At 45.4% G+C, this 14,938-nt stretch overlaps 1 protein-coding gene across 1 annotated transcript; it reads right to left on the reverse strand.

Annotated features, from left to right (window-relative positions):
- Positions 1-6,581: 6,581 nt before the first annotated feature.
- Positions 6,582-12,342, reverse strand: LOC100068208 (tripartite motif-containing protein 75-like). Its single transcript, XM_001498078.6, has 2 exons — positions 12,250-12,342; positions 6,582-8,368 (listed from the first exon to the last, which is right to left on the reverse strand). The coding sequence occupies exon 2, from the start codon at positions 8,111-8,113 to the stop codon at positions 6,701-6,703; it is 1,413 nt and encodes a 470-aa protein (XP_001498128.4). The 5' UTR covers positions 8,114-8,368; positions 12,250-12,342; the 3' UTR covers positions 6,582-6,700.
- Positions 12,343-14,938: the final 2,596 nt, after the last annotated feature.

Genomic DNA, 14,938 nt, shown 5'->3' on the forward strand with positions numbered 1-14,938 from the left:
CTTGCTTTTTCTACAACCCCAGTCAGCCTAAGTGAGTGATTTCAGGTGCCCAGGGGGTGGAGCAGGGGGAAAAGAGGAATTGGAGCCTGGAGGGCTATGTGGCCATTGAGCGTGGGAAGAAAAAAACTGCAGAGGAAGAGAGTGAGGCAGGGCCTGAACAGAATGTCCTCTCACCTGCAGAGATGAAACAAGGCCTGCTAGGCAGCTTGTCAGGTGGAAGTTGAGAGTTTAGTTACCTGAGGACAACTTCGGGTTTTTGTTTCAGATTTTTTTTCCCTTTTTCTCCCCAAAGCCCCCCGGTACATAGTTGTGTATTTTTAGTTGTGGGTCCTTCCAGTTGTGGCATGTGGGATGCCACCTCAGCATGGCCTGATGAGCTGTGCCGTGTCCGCGCCCAGGATCCGAACCAGTGAAACCCTGGGCCGCTGCAGCGGAGTGCGTGAACTTAACCATTCGGCCACGGGACCGAGCCCTGAGGGCAACTTTGGATTCCCTCTATATGTTGTATCTATACCTTTGTCCCTCAGGGGTCAAAGATCTTCTCTCTAAAAGGAAAACAGTCTTAAAGCCCTGGGCTATTTCTTGGGGCATCATTTCCTTGGTTCCTTTTCTCAATAATTATTGTACAAGGTACTATGCTCACTAAAGCTCTGGTCAAATGGAGTTGGATAAATTCAGTCTCTGCTTTCCGTGAGTTTCTAGTCAATGAGGGAGCTTATAATCTAGTCACAGGATGGGCACCACCTGAGTCATTTCACCAGGCGTGCTGAGTGTTATGATACCGTGGAAGAGTAGACCAGAGAACAGGTGACCTCTCTTAGCCTGAAGGGGCCCGGGAAGGCCTCCCGGGGAAGTGAATAAGGTCAAGGGAAGGCCTCAGTCTAAGCAGTGATTATCCCGGTGAAGGAGGGAGGACAGTCAATTCCGGATAAAGTGAATAACTGAAGGGTGTTCTGGACAGAAAGGAACCCGGTTGACTGGTGTCAAATAAAAATGGCAAGTAATAGGATATTGGAATATATGAAGAAGCCATTTTGGTGTAAACCTAATTCGGCCTGACCTTATCTTTCCAAAGGGCCTGACCGAGGCCGTTGAGCATGCATTGTATATCTGCTTTAGAGATTCCCTATGGCAAGAGCAAAAGGCCCTTGAGATAAAGGTGCAACTTCCCTCCCCCTCCCAACGTTGGCGTCTTCTTAAGGATTAAGCATCTTTCCTTGGGCTAGAAGCTGATTGCTGCGCTCACCTGTGACCGCCCAGCTTGAGACAATAGACTTGCCTCCTGCTACGCCCACGAAGATAGCAGACCCACTACCTGCTGTGTCCATCAAGCGCTGTGCAGACAGGGCAATCTTGTGACTATTGTGGGAGGGACATTTCAATCATATGTGAAACACCCTCTTTGAGGATATATAACCGCCCTATGTACCCCCACTTCTTTGGAGTGCTCTGTTCCTTTGTGGAAAGACTCTCCCGGGTTATAATCCTAAGATTTAAGCTCAGAATAAACTCACCCAAATTTTCATTTATAGATTGGTTATGGATTATTTTCGTCGACACTGGAATGGCAAGATGAATGTGGAACATTATTAAGAGGGCTGAGCACAGGGGAAAGTGGCTTTGATGCAGCTGGTGGGCCAGGCAATGGTCAGATGCTTCCAGTCTTTTAGGCAAATAGGACTGACCAGAGTCAGGCAAACCAGAGAAGGGGTTCCCAGGTGTCTCCCAGGAGGGTGTAGTAGAGTGTGGAGGAAGAGTAACAGGATATGCTGACAGATTGGCTGTAAGGAGTTAAAGAATGAGAGAAATCAGAGATCATTTTTAGGTTTTTGCTTTTTATCAAGAGAAAAGAGTTTCCGCTGATTGAGATGGTGAAGAGTGGGGGAGGAGCAGGTTTCAGGGAGGGAGAGATTTGGGAGGGGTTGGAAGACTTGTTATTTTGGAGATGCCTGTTCATAGTGCAAGCAGTAACGGATTGAATAGAGGCCCTCAGTCATTTATTTTCCTTATCCTCACCTCCAGTCCAGTCATTTACTGAGGAGCAGTCTCAGGCTCAGGTGGATGAGGGAGCTTTCCCAAGGCACCAGGAATCTAACCAGTCTTTATTCATTCGCAGAGATTTCCTAAGGGATGACTGTGTGCCAGGAACAAGGCCACAGGCCTGGGAATATAATGATTACATTTCTTTTCAAACTGTTTATTTTGAAAATTTTAAAGCATGGAGAAAAGTTGAAAGGATAACAAGATGAACATCCTTCTACCTAGATTTAACAATTCAACAATTATTTGCCACATTTACTTCATTTCTGTGTGTGTGTGTGCATATACATATTTCTTTCTTTTTTTTTTTTTAGTTAGAAACTATTTTTTAGAGCAGTTTTAGGGTCACAGCAAAATTGAGAGGAAAGTACAGGGATTTTTCATATCCCCCCGCCCTACCCATGCATAGCTTCCTCCGTTATCAACATCCCCCACCACATTGGCACATTTGTTACAATTGATGAAACTACCTTGACTTATTGTAATCACCCCAAGTCCATAGTTTACATTACGGTTCACTCTTGGTCTTGTACATTCTGTGGGTTTGGACAAATGTATAACGACGTGTATCCATGAGTACAGCATCATACAGAGTAGATTCACAGTCCTGAAAATCCTCTGTGCTCTGATGCCCCTACCCCAATAAAAATTACCTCTGGTAATTTTTATTGCCCCTGGAGTTTTGCCTTTTCCAGAACGTCATATAGTTGCAATCATACAAGATGTAGCCTTTTCAGATTGGCTTCTTTCACTTAATACATATTTGAGGTTCTCTGTGTCTTTGCACAGCCTGGTAATTTATTTCCTTTTTGAACTGAATAATATTCCATTTTCTGGATGTACCACAGTTTATCCATTCATCTACTGAAGGACATCTTGATTGTTTCCAAGTTTTGGCATTACGCATAAAGCAGCTATAAACATCCATGTGCAGGATTTGTGTGGATGTAAGTTTTCAACTCCTTTGAGTACATGCCATGTAGCATTATTGCTGGATTGTATGGTAAGGGTATGTTTAGTTTTGTAAGAAACTGCCAAACAGTTTTCCAAAGTGTCTGTAGTGTTGTACCTTCCCACTTGCCGTTAGAAAGTTCCTGCTGCTCCACATTCTCATCAGCATTTGGTGTTGTCAGTGTTCTGGATTTTGATCATTCTAATAGGTGTATATATAATATACAATATATACACAATACAATATGTACACAATACAAAATATATATACAATATACACTATATAATATAAAGTGTATAATAGGCTATTTCGTTGCTGTTTTAATTTGCATTTCTCTGATGACATATGATGTGGAGCATCTTTTCATATGCTTATTTGCAATCTGTATAAAGCTTTAGGTGGGGTGTTTGTTACAGTCTTTGCCCCGTTTTTAAAGATTTTATTTTTTTCCTTTTTCTCCCCAAAGCGCCCCAGTACATAGTTGTATATTCTTAGTTGTGGCATGTGGGACACTGCCTCGGCGTGGCTTGATGAGCAGTACCATGTCTGCACCCAGGATTTGAACCGTCGAGACACTGGGCCACCTGCAGCGGAGCGCACGAACTTAACCACTCAGCCATGGGGTCTGCCCCTGCCCCATTTTTAAATTGGATTGTTTGTTTTCTTTCTTTCTTTCTTTCTTTCTTTCTTTTGGTGAGGAGGAGCTAACATCTGTGGTAATCTTCCTCCTTTTGTATGTGGGATGCCACCACAGTGTGGCTTGATGAGCAATGCGGAGGTCAGTGCCCAGGATCCAAACCTGTGAACGCTGGGCTGCCAAAGTAGAGGGCAGGAACTTAACCATTACGCCACTGGGCAGGCCCCCATGGGTTGTGTGTTTTCTTGTTGTTGTTCTTTGTATATATTGAATAACAGTCCTTTATCATATGTGTTTTTTGCAAATGTTTTCTCCCACTCTGTAGCTTGTCTTCTCATTCTCTTGACATTGTCTTTTGCAGAACTGAAGTTTTTAATATCAATGAAGTCCAGGTTATCATTATTTCTTTATGGATCCTGCCTTTGGTGTTGTATCTAAAAAGTCCCCACCCTACCCAAGGCTATCTAGGTTTTCTCAATGTTATCTTGTGGGAGTTTTATAGTTTTGCATTTTACGTTTAGGTTCATGAGTTAATTTTGTGAAAGGTAGAAGGTTGTGTCTAGATTCATTTTTTTGCACGTGTTACAGCACCATTTGTTGAAAAGACTATCTTTGCTCCATTGTGTTGCCTTCGCTCCTTAGTCAAAGATCAGTTGACTGTATTTTGGGGGTCTATTTCTGGGCTTAATATTCTGATCCATTTATCTATTTGTCTTTTCTTTCACACTGTCTTCATTACTGTGGTTTTATAGTAAGTCTTGAAGTCAGATAGTGTTAGGCCCCCAACTTTGTTCTTCCCCTTCATTATTGTGTGGGCAACTATGGGTCTTTTGCCTCTCCATGTAAACTTTAGAATCAGTTTGTTGATAGTCACAAAATAACTTTCTGGGATTTTGATTGGGATTTCAGTGAATCTATAGATCAAGTTGGGAAGAACTGACATTTGACAATATTTAGTCTTCCCATCCACAAACATAGACTATGTCTCCATATATTTAGTTTTTCTTTGATTTTGCTCATCAACATTTTGTAGTTTTCCTCATATAGATCCTGCACATATTTTGTTAGATTTATACCTAATTATTTCATTTTTGGGGGTGCTAATGCAAACGATATTGTGTTTTTTTTTGAGGAAGATTAGCCCTGAGCTAACTGCTGCCAATCCTCCTCTTTTTGCTGAGGAAGACTGGCCCTGAGCTAACATCTGTGCCCATCTTCCTCCACTTTATATGTGGGATGCCTGCCACAGCGTGGCCTGACAAGCAGTGCATAGGTCTGCACCTGGGATCCAAATCGGCAAACCCCGGGCTGCCAAAGCAGAACAAGAGAACTTAACCACTGCACCACCAGGCCAGTCCCTTGTTTTTTTCCTTATCATGAGACCATGTATTTATCCGGTAAGGATGACTTAATAACACAGACTAGGCATCTTAAACAAAAGAAATTAATTTTTTTGCAGTCTGGAGGTTAGAAGTCGAAGACCAAGATGTTAGCAGGTTTGGTTTCTACCGAGGTTCCTTGGTTGCAGATGGCCTGTCCTCACACGGCCTTTTCTCTGTCCGTGCATGTCTCCGCTGTGCTGTGTCTGTTCTTTTGAGGACACCAGTTATACTGAATTAGGGCCCAACACAGTGCTGAGCAAGTGGTAGCAAGAATCTTGTCCCATTTCTATTCTCAGAGTGAACACTAACAGAATTTTAACACAGCTGTGGGTTTGGGGTAGATAGCTACTAAAAGACTGAGGAAATTACCTTTTCTTAATTTGCTAAATTTTCGTTCTTTTAAAAAATCACCCGTCATATTGGATTTGGTCCCACCTTTATGACTTCATTTAACTCCAATTATTTTCTCAAAGGACCTACCTCCAAACAGTCACAATGGGAGTCGGGCTTCAGCATATACATTTAGGGTGGGGCACATTCAGTCCATAACTGTGGATGATGAAATTTCCCGAATGCTTTTTCTGCATCTATTGAGATAATTATATCCTTTTTCACTTATTCTATTAGTAAAATACATTGATTATTCAGCTAGGTGTGTTGGTTTTTAAGTAAACTTTCTTGGTTGTGAAGATGTGCTTATGTGGCAAACCCATCAAGAAAATCAAGGGAATTTATTATCAAATCAAGATAGCGGACGCCTCAGGGGTGAGGAAAAGGAGGGTGAGGTAGTGTAGATGTGTCCGCAGGGGCCTCTAAACTACTGTGTAACATTTTATTTCTTAATCTGGGTGCTTTATACATGGATACTCATTTTATTTTTTCTCCTTTACATTGTACTTATGTTTTTAAATTTTCTTTTTTTTAAAGATTTTATTTTTTCCTTTTTCTCCCCAAAGCCCCCCAGTACATAGTTGTATATTCTTCATTGTGGGTCCTTCTAGTTGTGGCATGTGGGATGCTGCCTCAGCGTGGTTTGATTAGCAGTGCCGTGTCCGCGCCCAGGATTCGAACCAACGAAACACTGGGCCGCCTGCAGTGGACTGCGCAAACTTACCCACTCGGCCACGGGGCCAGCCCCTGTACCTATGTTTTTAATCGATGTTTATATATATGTCTGTTTTCATAACAAAACAAAAATATTTGACCCACACTCAAAACTGAAATAGGCTCCCAAATTAAAAAACCAAGGAAAAATGTTATTTATATTGTCTGAAGCAGTCAGTGCCCAGCTCCCAACACGTGCAGAAACCTGAGACCCACCGAGAATTGTCTCCCCACAGTTGTCTGCTCTCCCACCTGGAATGTTTAAGGTACTCATGAAACACGGAAATGTATAGGGTTAGGAAATAAGTAACACTTCACAAATTCATTGAAGCCGTGAAATTACAATGTTATACACTCCAGGTTAGAATTCCTGAAACATTTTACAGTGAATCCCCTCATCTCTATTAGTTCCCACATCTCTATTGCTATTGAAACAAAATTAAGAAAAAAAAAAACAAAAGGAGAAAAACTTTCTGCATGTTTTTAAGTCAAACAGTATTAAAAAAACTTCTGTTGGTGCTCAATTTACTGACATATTCTACCTACTCCACAAACTACAGGAAGAAAAGGAAGCAGAGTCACTGTTCATCCTTCATAATCTCTCGCTGCACAGACCATCACAGGTTGAGAGTCACGTCCGATACAGAAGTAAGGCTTTAGCACTTCAGAAAATGCATCCATGAAAGAATGGATGTGAGACCTGTCATTCAAACTGTAAAATGAAATGTTACCCAACTCACAGTCCAGATAAATGCCAACCCCTCTGGGCTTTTCCTTCAGCACAAGAGGGACAGGAACAGCGCCTTGTGCCACATAGTCACCATTCTGCAGCTGAATTGTCCAGCGTCTGCTGTGTCCTGAAGGGGGCCGCTTTCCCTTTCTGGAAAGGGAATCTGTACAAACCCCCACGGCCCACGCAGGCTTGTCATCCACCTGGACCTCCCAGTAATGTCGGCCACAGTCGAACCCTTCAGAACCCAGGACAACTGGATCCACTGTAAATCTCTTTGGATTGCGAGGAACTCTTTGCTTTTTCCTCACAAATGTCACAGCCTTTTTGTCCTCAGAGACAAGCAGATTAGGATGTGCTGTTTCAGGATCCAGAGTAACTTCTTCTTTAAATTTCTGAATAATTTTCCGCAGAGCCGAATACTGCGGAGGGAGGCTGCACCCCTCTTTCCTTAACTGGATCGAGTAGGGAGCTGGGGGGTCCAGGCGCTCGCACCTGTGGAGGATGCTCCTGATGTCAGTCAGCAGTCTCACCTCAGACATCGCGCACCTCTCTGCCACCTCCTTCAGTAGGCCTCTGAGGGTGGAAATGTGGTCTGAACATGCGGTAATGTTTGCACTGAGTTTCCGGTGAATGTCCCTCTCTTCCTCAGCCAGCCTTGCCAGAACCGCCTCTTGCTCACGTGCTATAGACCGGTTCAGGTGCTCAAACTCAGAGGCTAATTTCCGTCTCTGATTTTGCACCTTCTCTCTCAGTTCCAAGGGCTTTTTGCTTTGAATGCTTATTAATTTCTGAACATCTGCCACCTGCTTCTTCAGGGGCTCGATGTAACTGCTGAGTCTCTGCCTGTGATGAGAGGCAGCCTCCTCCAGGGGCCTCACCTGGTGGCCCTGGTGGTCAGGGGGCTGAGTGCACAGGGCACACAACACCTCCAGGTCCTCCTCACAGAAGAGGGTCAGGACCTGGTTGTGCTTCTCGCACAAGCGCCTCTCTTCCTGCCTCTTCTTCTTGTTCCTGGTGATGTGGAGGAGCTTGGTGACGTCGATCATCCTTCCCAGCTGCGCGTTGCTCCTGAAGTGCCTCTGTTGGCACGGGTGACGGCAGACCGGGCAAGGGAACATGTCCCAGCGGTCTTCCCAGGACTGTTGGATGCAAGATCGACAGAAGTTGTGGCCACATTCGATGGTGACGGGGTCTCTCAGATAATCCAGACAGATGGGACAGTTGGCTTCTGCCTGGAGTCCCGCCAGGGCTGCTTCGACCGCCATTGCGCTGTGAATGAAGGACTGGACCGAGGTGGGTTTTCTTCAGGAGGTTGGGCTCTGCAGCATCTCTCCACGGAACAGACACACCCTCAGATCTCACCGTGCTTCCTGTCCTGAATGTCTTGTTCCTTGAGGCCACTGGCCTTGGGTGCATAGGTAGGTGCCCAGAGGAGCTCCTTGATCACAGAGTAGTTGAATCCAAGCTCAGCACTGCTCCTGGTCAGAAAGCAGACATGACTCCAAAGGGCCTATTCGTTCCTGGGGATGAGAAAACATTGTTTCATGTAAAAAAGGCTACCATTCCTCTTGTGGCCCTGCTCACTGCCACATTTGAGGGAAAACCGATTCTTCTCTCCACCCCCACAATTCACTAAACTCAAGCCAACTACAAAGGTGCCACATGGGACTGGAGAAAGTACGTGGATTTGGGAACAGGTCCCTTGGCCCTGGGTCAGCCTCTAGCCGTAGTCACCTACAATCTGGGGGACCCAGGAAAAATTATTTAAGATCCCCATCTCCAAGAGAATCAGGTAAGCAAGTTTAAAAATACCAACTTCAGTCATTTCAATCTTGTGAAAAACCTAAGAAAAGGATTTGGCGCATTTTGGCTTCTACCACAGATACTTAACTGGAGGATCTACCCAACTGTGTACATCCATGGATGGGATTTGGACTAGATTTACTCTGAGGACCCTCCAACTCAGCGAACTCATTTCCACATGATGCATGGAATGAAATTGGAGATCAGGATTTCAGTGTGAGATGAAGCTGACAAACACACTCACACAACTACTTTTTGAAATCATTGGTGAGCTACACACTGCTGACGATTTGTGAGGACAAGATCCTAAAAGGACTACAGGTTTTCCTGAGAAGCAGTTGTTGATCCAAGTGGAAGCTGAACAGCTGAGCAAGTGAGTAGAGCTTTGCAACTGTCAGGGTTGAGGGAACAAACTTGGAGTTCAGGGCACCCCACAGAAGACGCTTCCTGGTAAGTACCACAAACTTTAATTTGGGATCACTAAAGTACTACACACTAGAAGTGAGGGTCAAAAATAGGCCACCCCCTTAAAGAGTCTATGGACTTAATCATCTCAAACCCTGATAGGTTTAAGACAATCTTGGTTTGAGTTTAAGACAATCTTGGGGTTTGAGAACCCCAAGGTGAATTTCAAAGTGCTAAAATATGAAAGTCCTTGTAATATGTGGTGTTACTGAAACATTCATGCACAGTTGTAAGAATCTAAGTTCATACAACCACTTCAGTGATCTATTTTGCATCATCAACGGACTCTGAACATATATTTTAGGACCTAGTTTTTCTTTTTCTTTTTTTTGAGGAAGATTAGGCCTGAGGTAACATCTGCTGCCAATCCTCCTCTTTTTGCTGAGGAAGACGGGCCCTGAACCAACATCTGTGCCCATCCTCCTCCACTTTATATGTGGGACGCCTACCACAGCATGGCTTGCCAAGCGGTGCCATGTCCGCACCTGGGATCCAAACCAGCGAACCCCCAGCCGCCGAAGCAGAACGTGCTAACTTAACTGCTCCACCAACCGGCCGGCCCAAGGACCAAGTTTTTCTACTTAGGGTGTATAACCGTCAGACATATGAACCAAAAGGGAATAAAAAATGTTCAGGAAAACACATACACGAAGGTTCAGGGCAATATTTTTCATTACAGGTCTACAGTGGCATTAACCCAATGTCCCACAACATTAGAATGCATAAATGAATTATGGCACGTTCACACAAGGGGACACTAATCAGCAATGGAACAGCACTGACTGCTCCTCATCTCCAAACTTGGATGAATCTCACAGGTATAATGTGTGAAGACAAGCCAGACACAAAAGAATACAGACTGTGAGTGCAGGAAAAACTAGTTTATGGTGTTAGACCTCAGCATAGAGCTGATCCCTGGGGAGCAGGGACAGGCTAGTGACTGGGAGAAACATGAGGTGAGTTTCTGGGGGTGCTGGGAATAATCTATTTCTTGATGTGCGTGGTGGTTGTAGTGTTATAGGATCATGCAATTTTCTGTCTGGATGTCCATTAAAAGTAAAAATGATAATAAAACCATAGATTATAAGAATAAATTATGGAAGAATATTTTAATCCTCTTTGGCTGAGGAAGCCCTTTCTATGATTGAAGATCAGAAAACTGATATTTCGTTGAACATATAAATAGCTCCTATAGAAAGAAATCCACACAAAACATAATGAATAACCTGGATATAGAAATGGGTAGGGGCCGGCCGGTGGCACAGCGGTTAAGTGCGCACGTTCCGCTTCTCGGCGGCCCGGGGTTGGCCTGTTCGGATCCCGGTCCGGACATGGCACCGAATGGCATACCATGCTGTGGTAGGCGTCCCACGAATAAAGTAGAGGAAGATGGGCACAATGTTAGCTCAGGGCCAGGCTTCCTTAGCAAAAAAGAGGAGGACTGGCAGTATTAGCTCAGGGCTAATCTTCCTCAAAAAAAAAAAAAAAAAAAAAAAAGACAAGAAAAAAAATGGGTTAAGGAGATAAACCATTGAAACAAATGACCCATCATTGAAATGAAAGCAGAACATTTTTAATAATCTAGTGACATCAGATTGAAAAACAAGAGGGAACTTTTTGTGCCTCATCTGATAAACAAAGATTTACAAGACTACAAATAGAGGGGAGTGGAGCCAGAGGGAGCCTGGTAGGGCGGAGAGAGCAGAGTCTGAGACAGGCTGCCTGGGCTGAAATCCTGGCTCCTCCATTTTGGCCATGTGACCCGGACAACTCAGAAAGGATTTATGGAGGAGGGGACATGTGTAGCAGCAGGCCTGGCACAAAGAAGGTACTCAAGGGTAACTAATAATATCCCAGACTTTGCATATTCAGGATCTTATGGTCAAAGAACATGCCTTTTGCTGTCACCACTATCATCCTCGTCAAAGCTACCTACTTGTTCCTCTGGACGCCTGCCCCCGCCTGATGGCCTAGTCCATCAGCACCCACTGGGACCTCCTCCAATCTCCCATCCACCCTCACATTCCTCTCATCATGACCTTCTCCTCCAGGATTGCTGTCCCATCTTGAGACCAGAGTCCTTCCCTCAGCTCCAGCTTCTCCCAGCGCCAAGCTCTCTGCACCTCCCACCTTCCTTCCCTTTTCTAGTATGTTCAGCTCCCTCGGCCCCAGCTCCTTTGTACAAGCATGTAGTTGTCTCCCATGCTGCCACCAGGTGGCAAACTTACACAGGTTCTGGAGATCTGCAATTTCCACACAATGCTGTGTTATTCCGCCATGATTGTTATGTCCATATGTCTCCTTAGTCCCTGGCCAGATTACCTGTGGAATGACTAAAATCTGCCCAGGGTTCTGGGTGTCCCTTTGAAACTGAGTTATGTTGGGCAACCTACTTAAACTCTCTGAGTGTCTGTAAACCAGCAGATGGTCAGATTAGGGAAGATCAAATCCCTACAGGATTTTCTTACCAGGCATATCAGGGCCCCAGAGCTCTGATCCCTGTACACAAACCACCCGTCACTGAGACATCCCGGAAGGGGACTCCACCCGCGGCTGCAGAGGGCGCTTTGTCACCAATAGAGACAGGTTGGGATGGCGACATCTGTATTTTTAGCAGGCATTTAGAGGACTGACGACAAGGCTCATTGAAGGACCCGGGACCATAATAAAAGCAGTGTCTCAAAATAGCCTGAATCTAAGTCTAGCTTCCCTTGTGTGGTCCTATCTCGGGCCCCACTAGGGCAGGCGCGCAGGATCCAAGGCTCTTACCACGCTCATCCTCCCGCACCACAGCATCCGGTCTCTCTCATCATCTAGAACAGGCTGCTATGGTCAGTGAGGCGGGTCTCTGAGGACTCTCGCCTTGGCTTATCACACGCAGACATTCCCGTTTTCAGACCCCTTAGATCTGGGTATCTATATATTTTGCAAGCATTTAGGTGACTTAGGACAAGACTCCTAGAGGGACCAGGAAATCATAATAAACCGCAAGTGTTTTAAAAATAAGCCAGCCCCGATTCTGGATGCCTTTCGAGGTGCGACGTCTACGGCTGGGCAAAGAGCAGGCGCTCAGGAAGCCCTGGTCTTTCCACCTCGCGCCTCCCTACCCACGTCGTCCCGTCTCCCTGCTTACCTGGAGCCGGTGGCTCTGCGTGGGTCTGGGGTGGCTGGTCTCTGAGGCTGGCCTCCCAGAAAGGACTCTGAATCTAGTCTTGCACCAGATTGTGTGGTCCGTGATATGACCATGGCATATATATGCCACTAGGAGGGAGGAGCTATTAGGATCCCACCCACCAAGCCTGAACTCCTCCCTCCAGGAGACCCAGCGAGGCCGGCCTAGAGGTGAGAGGAAGTCAGCAGCGCAGCTTGGTGGGGAGCGGAACCTCCTGTTATTAGGTCAGGCCGGGTGGGCTGGGGCATGATCTCATTTGCACCTTTGTAATCCATCCTTGATCCTTCGAGGCTATTTAATCCCATCTTTCCTGATGAGGAAACTGAAAACTGCCAGGCTAGGTGAAGCCTGTTCCTTTTCTCACCGGGGAAGTCTACCTGGAGCTGGCCAGTCCCCGCTCTCCACAGTACGCCATCTCCAGCAAGGGCAGTACAAGGAATGGGCGACTTCCCGCTTCAGGTGCAGGGGTCTGGGCCGAGTCCATCCCTTGCTCCCTGCATCCTCACAACAAGCTGTAACCTACTCCAGTGACCGGGGAGTTCCCCCACCCCGGAGAGAGGGGCCGTTTACGGAGACCCACTCTGGACCTCCCTGACACACAGGAAGAAAAACCGTGAAAAGTCCCAGTCAAGGTGACAGTTGTGCAGCCACTGGTGGTTCAGGTTCCCTGAATCACTGTCTCCAAGAAATGAAAGAGCTGAGGGGAAGGAAGCCTAGGGAGGAAAAGAGCACCCAGGACGTGTCCTGAAACCCCGCCTCTCCCACCACCCCCACCCCCCACCCCCCACCCCCCACCCCCCACCCCCCACCCCCCACCCCCCACCCCCACCCCCGCGGGGAAACAGGAAGCCCCAGGGCCAGGAGGCAGCAGTGCCTGAAGGGTGGGGGCCTCTGAACATCTGCTGACTCCATTTCCTGTTTGTACCCCCCGGGGGTTGGTGCAAAGGTGATTAGAATGACCCTGACCTTTCCAGTCCTCCACCCCACCCCATTCTTAGGCAGATCCCAGCCCTGTCTGAGTCCAAGTTACAAGCGTGACCATCTCTACCCAACTACACAGCCTAAGTAATTTACTTGCATTCACTCTACCTCACCCCTTTCTATTCCCCACGTTACCATTTTTTCAAATTGTGCTTTTCATTATGCTACTTAAAACAATGTTACAGCTTTCATTGCTTTGGCTAAAGACATAATCTTTGCATTGTCCCAAGTCCAATCCTTGCAGTCTGGTCCACGTCTGTTTGTAGTCTCATGGTCCGCCATCCTGCCCTCTCCCTCCACACTCAACATCTTCCTACTATGGGGGCTTTGCACAGGCAGCTTTTCTCCTTGGTAGCTCCCATGCCACATACGCATTGTTTACTCCCTTGTTTTCTTGCACACTTTCCAGATCCCAGCTTAATTGTGACTCTCTGGAAAGCATTCTCTGAGCTGTGAAATTGGGAAGTCTTTGGAAGGTGTATTTTTAAAATTAATTAGTTAATTTTTGGTGAGGAAGATTGGCCCTAAGCTAACATCTGTGCCAATCTTCCTCTATTTTGTATGTGGGTCACCACCACAGCATGCCTTGATGAGTGGTATGTAGGTCCACTCCCAGGATCCAAACCTGTGAACCTTGTGCCACCGAAGCAGAGTGTGCGAAGTTAACCGCTATGCCACTGGGCCAGTGCATAGTCTTCTTTATGTAAACACAGATTAACAGGAGAAAAACATTTAATTTCATACGTATGGGAGCCCCATAAAAATATGAGGTTCAAAGAAGTGACCAAAGCAGGAAGCTTTTATACCTTTTAGACAAACAAACAATAAATTTGTGAAGAATTGACAAAACAAAGGGATTTGGGCCCTGGGTAGTAAATTGGTAAAGTAGTAACAAGGTTTGTTCATACAGCCTTTTCAGCCCTAAATGCCCTGTCTCTGGTGATGTGGATGCCTTCTACCCCTCTGGTGCAAGGAGGGTACCTCTCACCTGGGAAATTTATCTCTTGCTTTCAGGGGAGCAAAGGAAGTTCAGAGCATCCTTCTTGTACTGGCTGTTTCTCAAGTACCTTTAATTCAAAATAATCAATATGCCAAAATGGCATATTTTGGGGTGACATATTCTGAACTCCTACAACAGAAACCAAATTGTTTCTTATCAAACAGAAATGTGGACGTGAACACAAAAGAAAAAAGAAGATGCATTGCATATGGTTTTTAAAGATGATATCTAGCACATGTGTTCCATAATGCTAATTCCTAATATCCTACCTGTCCTTTACAATTATCTTTGAAGATAGAATATTTCCCACTGGAAGGAAAACTGGGATTATTTTTTTCTCCTCAAAAAGTCTTTTCATTTTGCAAGATTTCAACACATAGAAATGTTACGAGTATAGTGAGCATAGTGTACTCTTCACCTGCAATGACCTGTTTTTGTTTTGCCCCATTTCTTTATCTCTCTCTGTTAATACATAGCTTTATTTTTCTTCCCTGAAAGGATAAATGCTTCAACAAAAATCCCATAAGAATAAGGGCTTGCTCCTGCATAACCACAATGCAGTTACCACATCAGGAAATTTGGCATTGATAAAATACTGTTATGTTGTCACGAATATGGAGTCCTTATACAAATTTCCCATTTTCCCAATAATGCATTTTATAGATTTTT

Source organism: Equus caballus, chromosome 2 (genome assembly GCF_041296265.1).
Source record: "Equus caballus isolate H_3958 breed thoroughbred chromosome 2, TB-T2T, whole genome shotgun sequence".
NCBI lineage: Eukaryota > Metazoa > Chordata > Mammalia > Perissodactyla > Equidae > Equus > Equus caballus.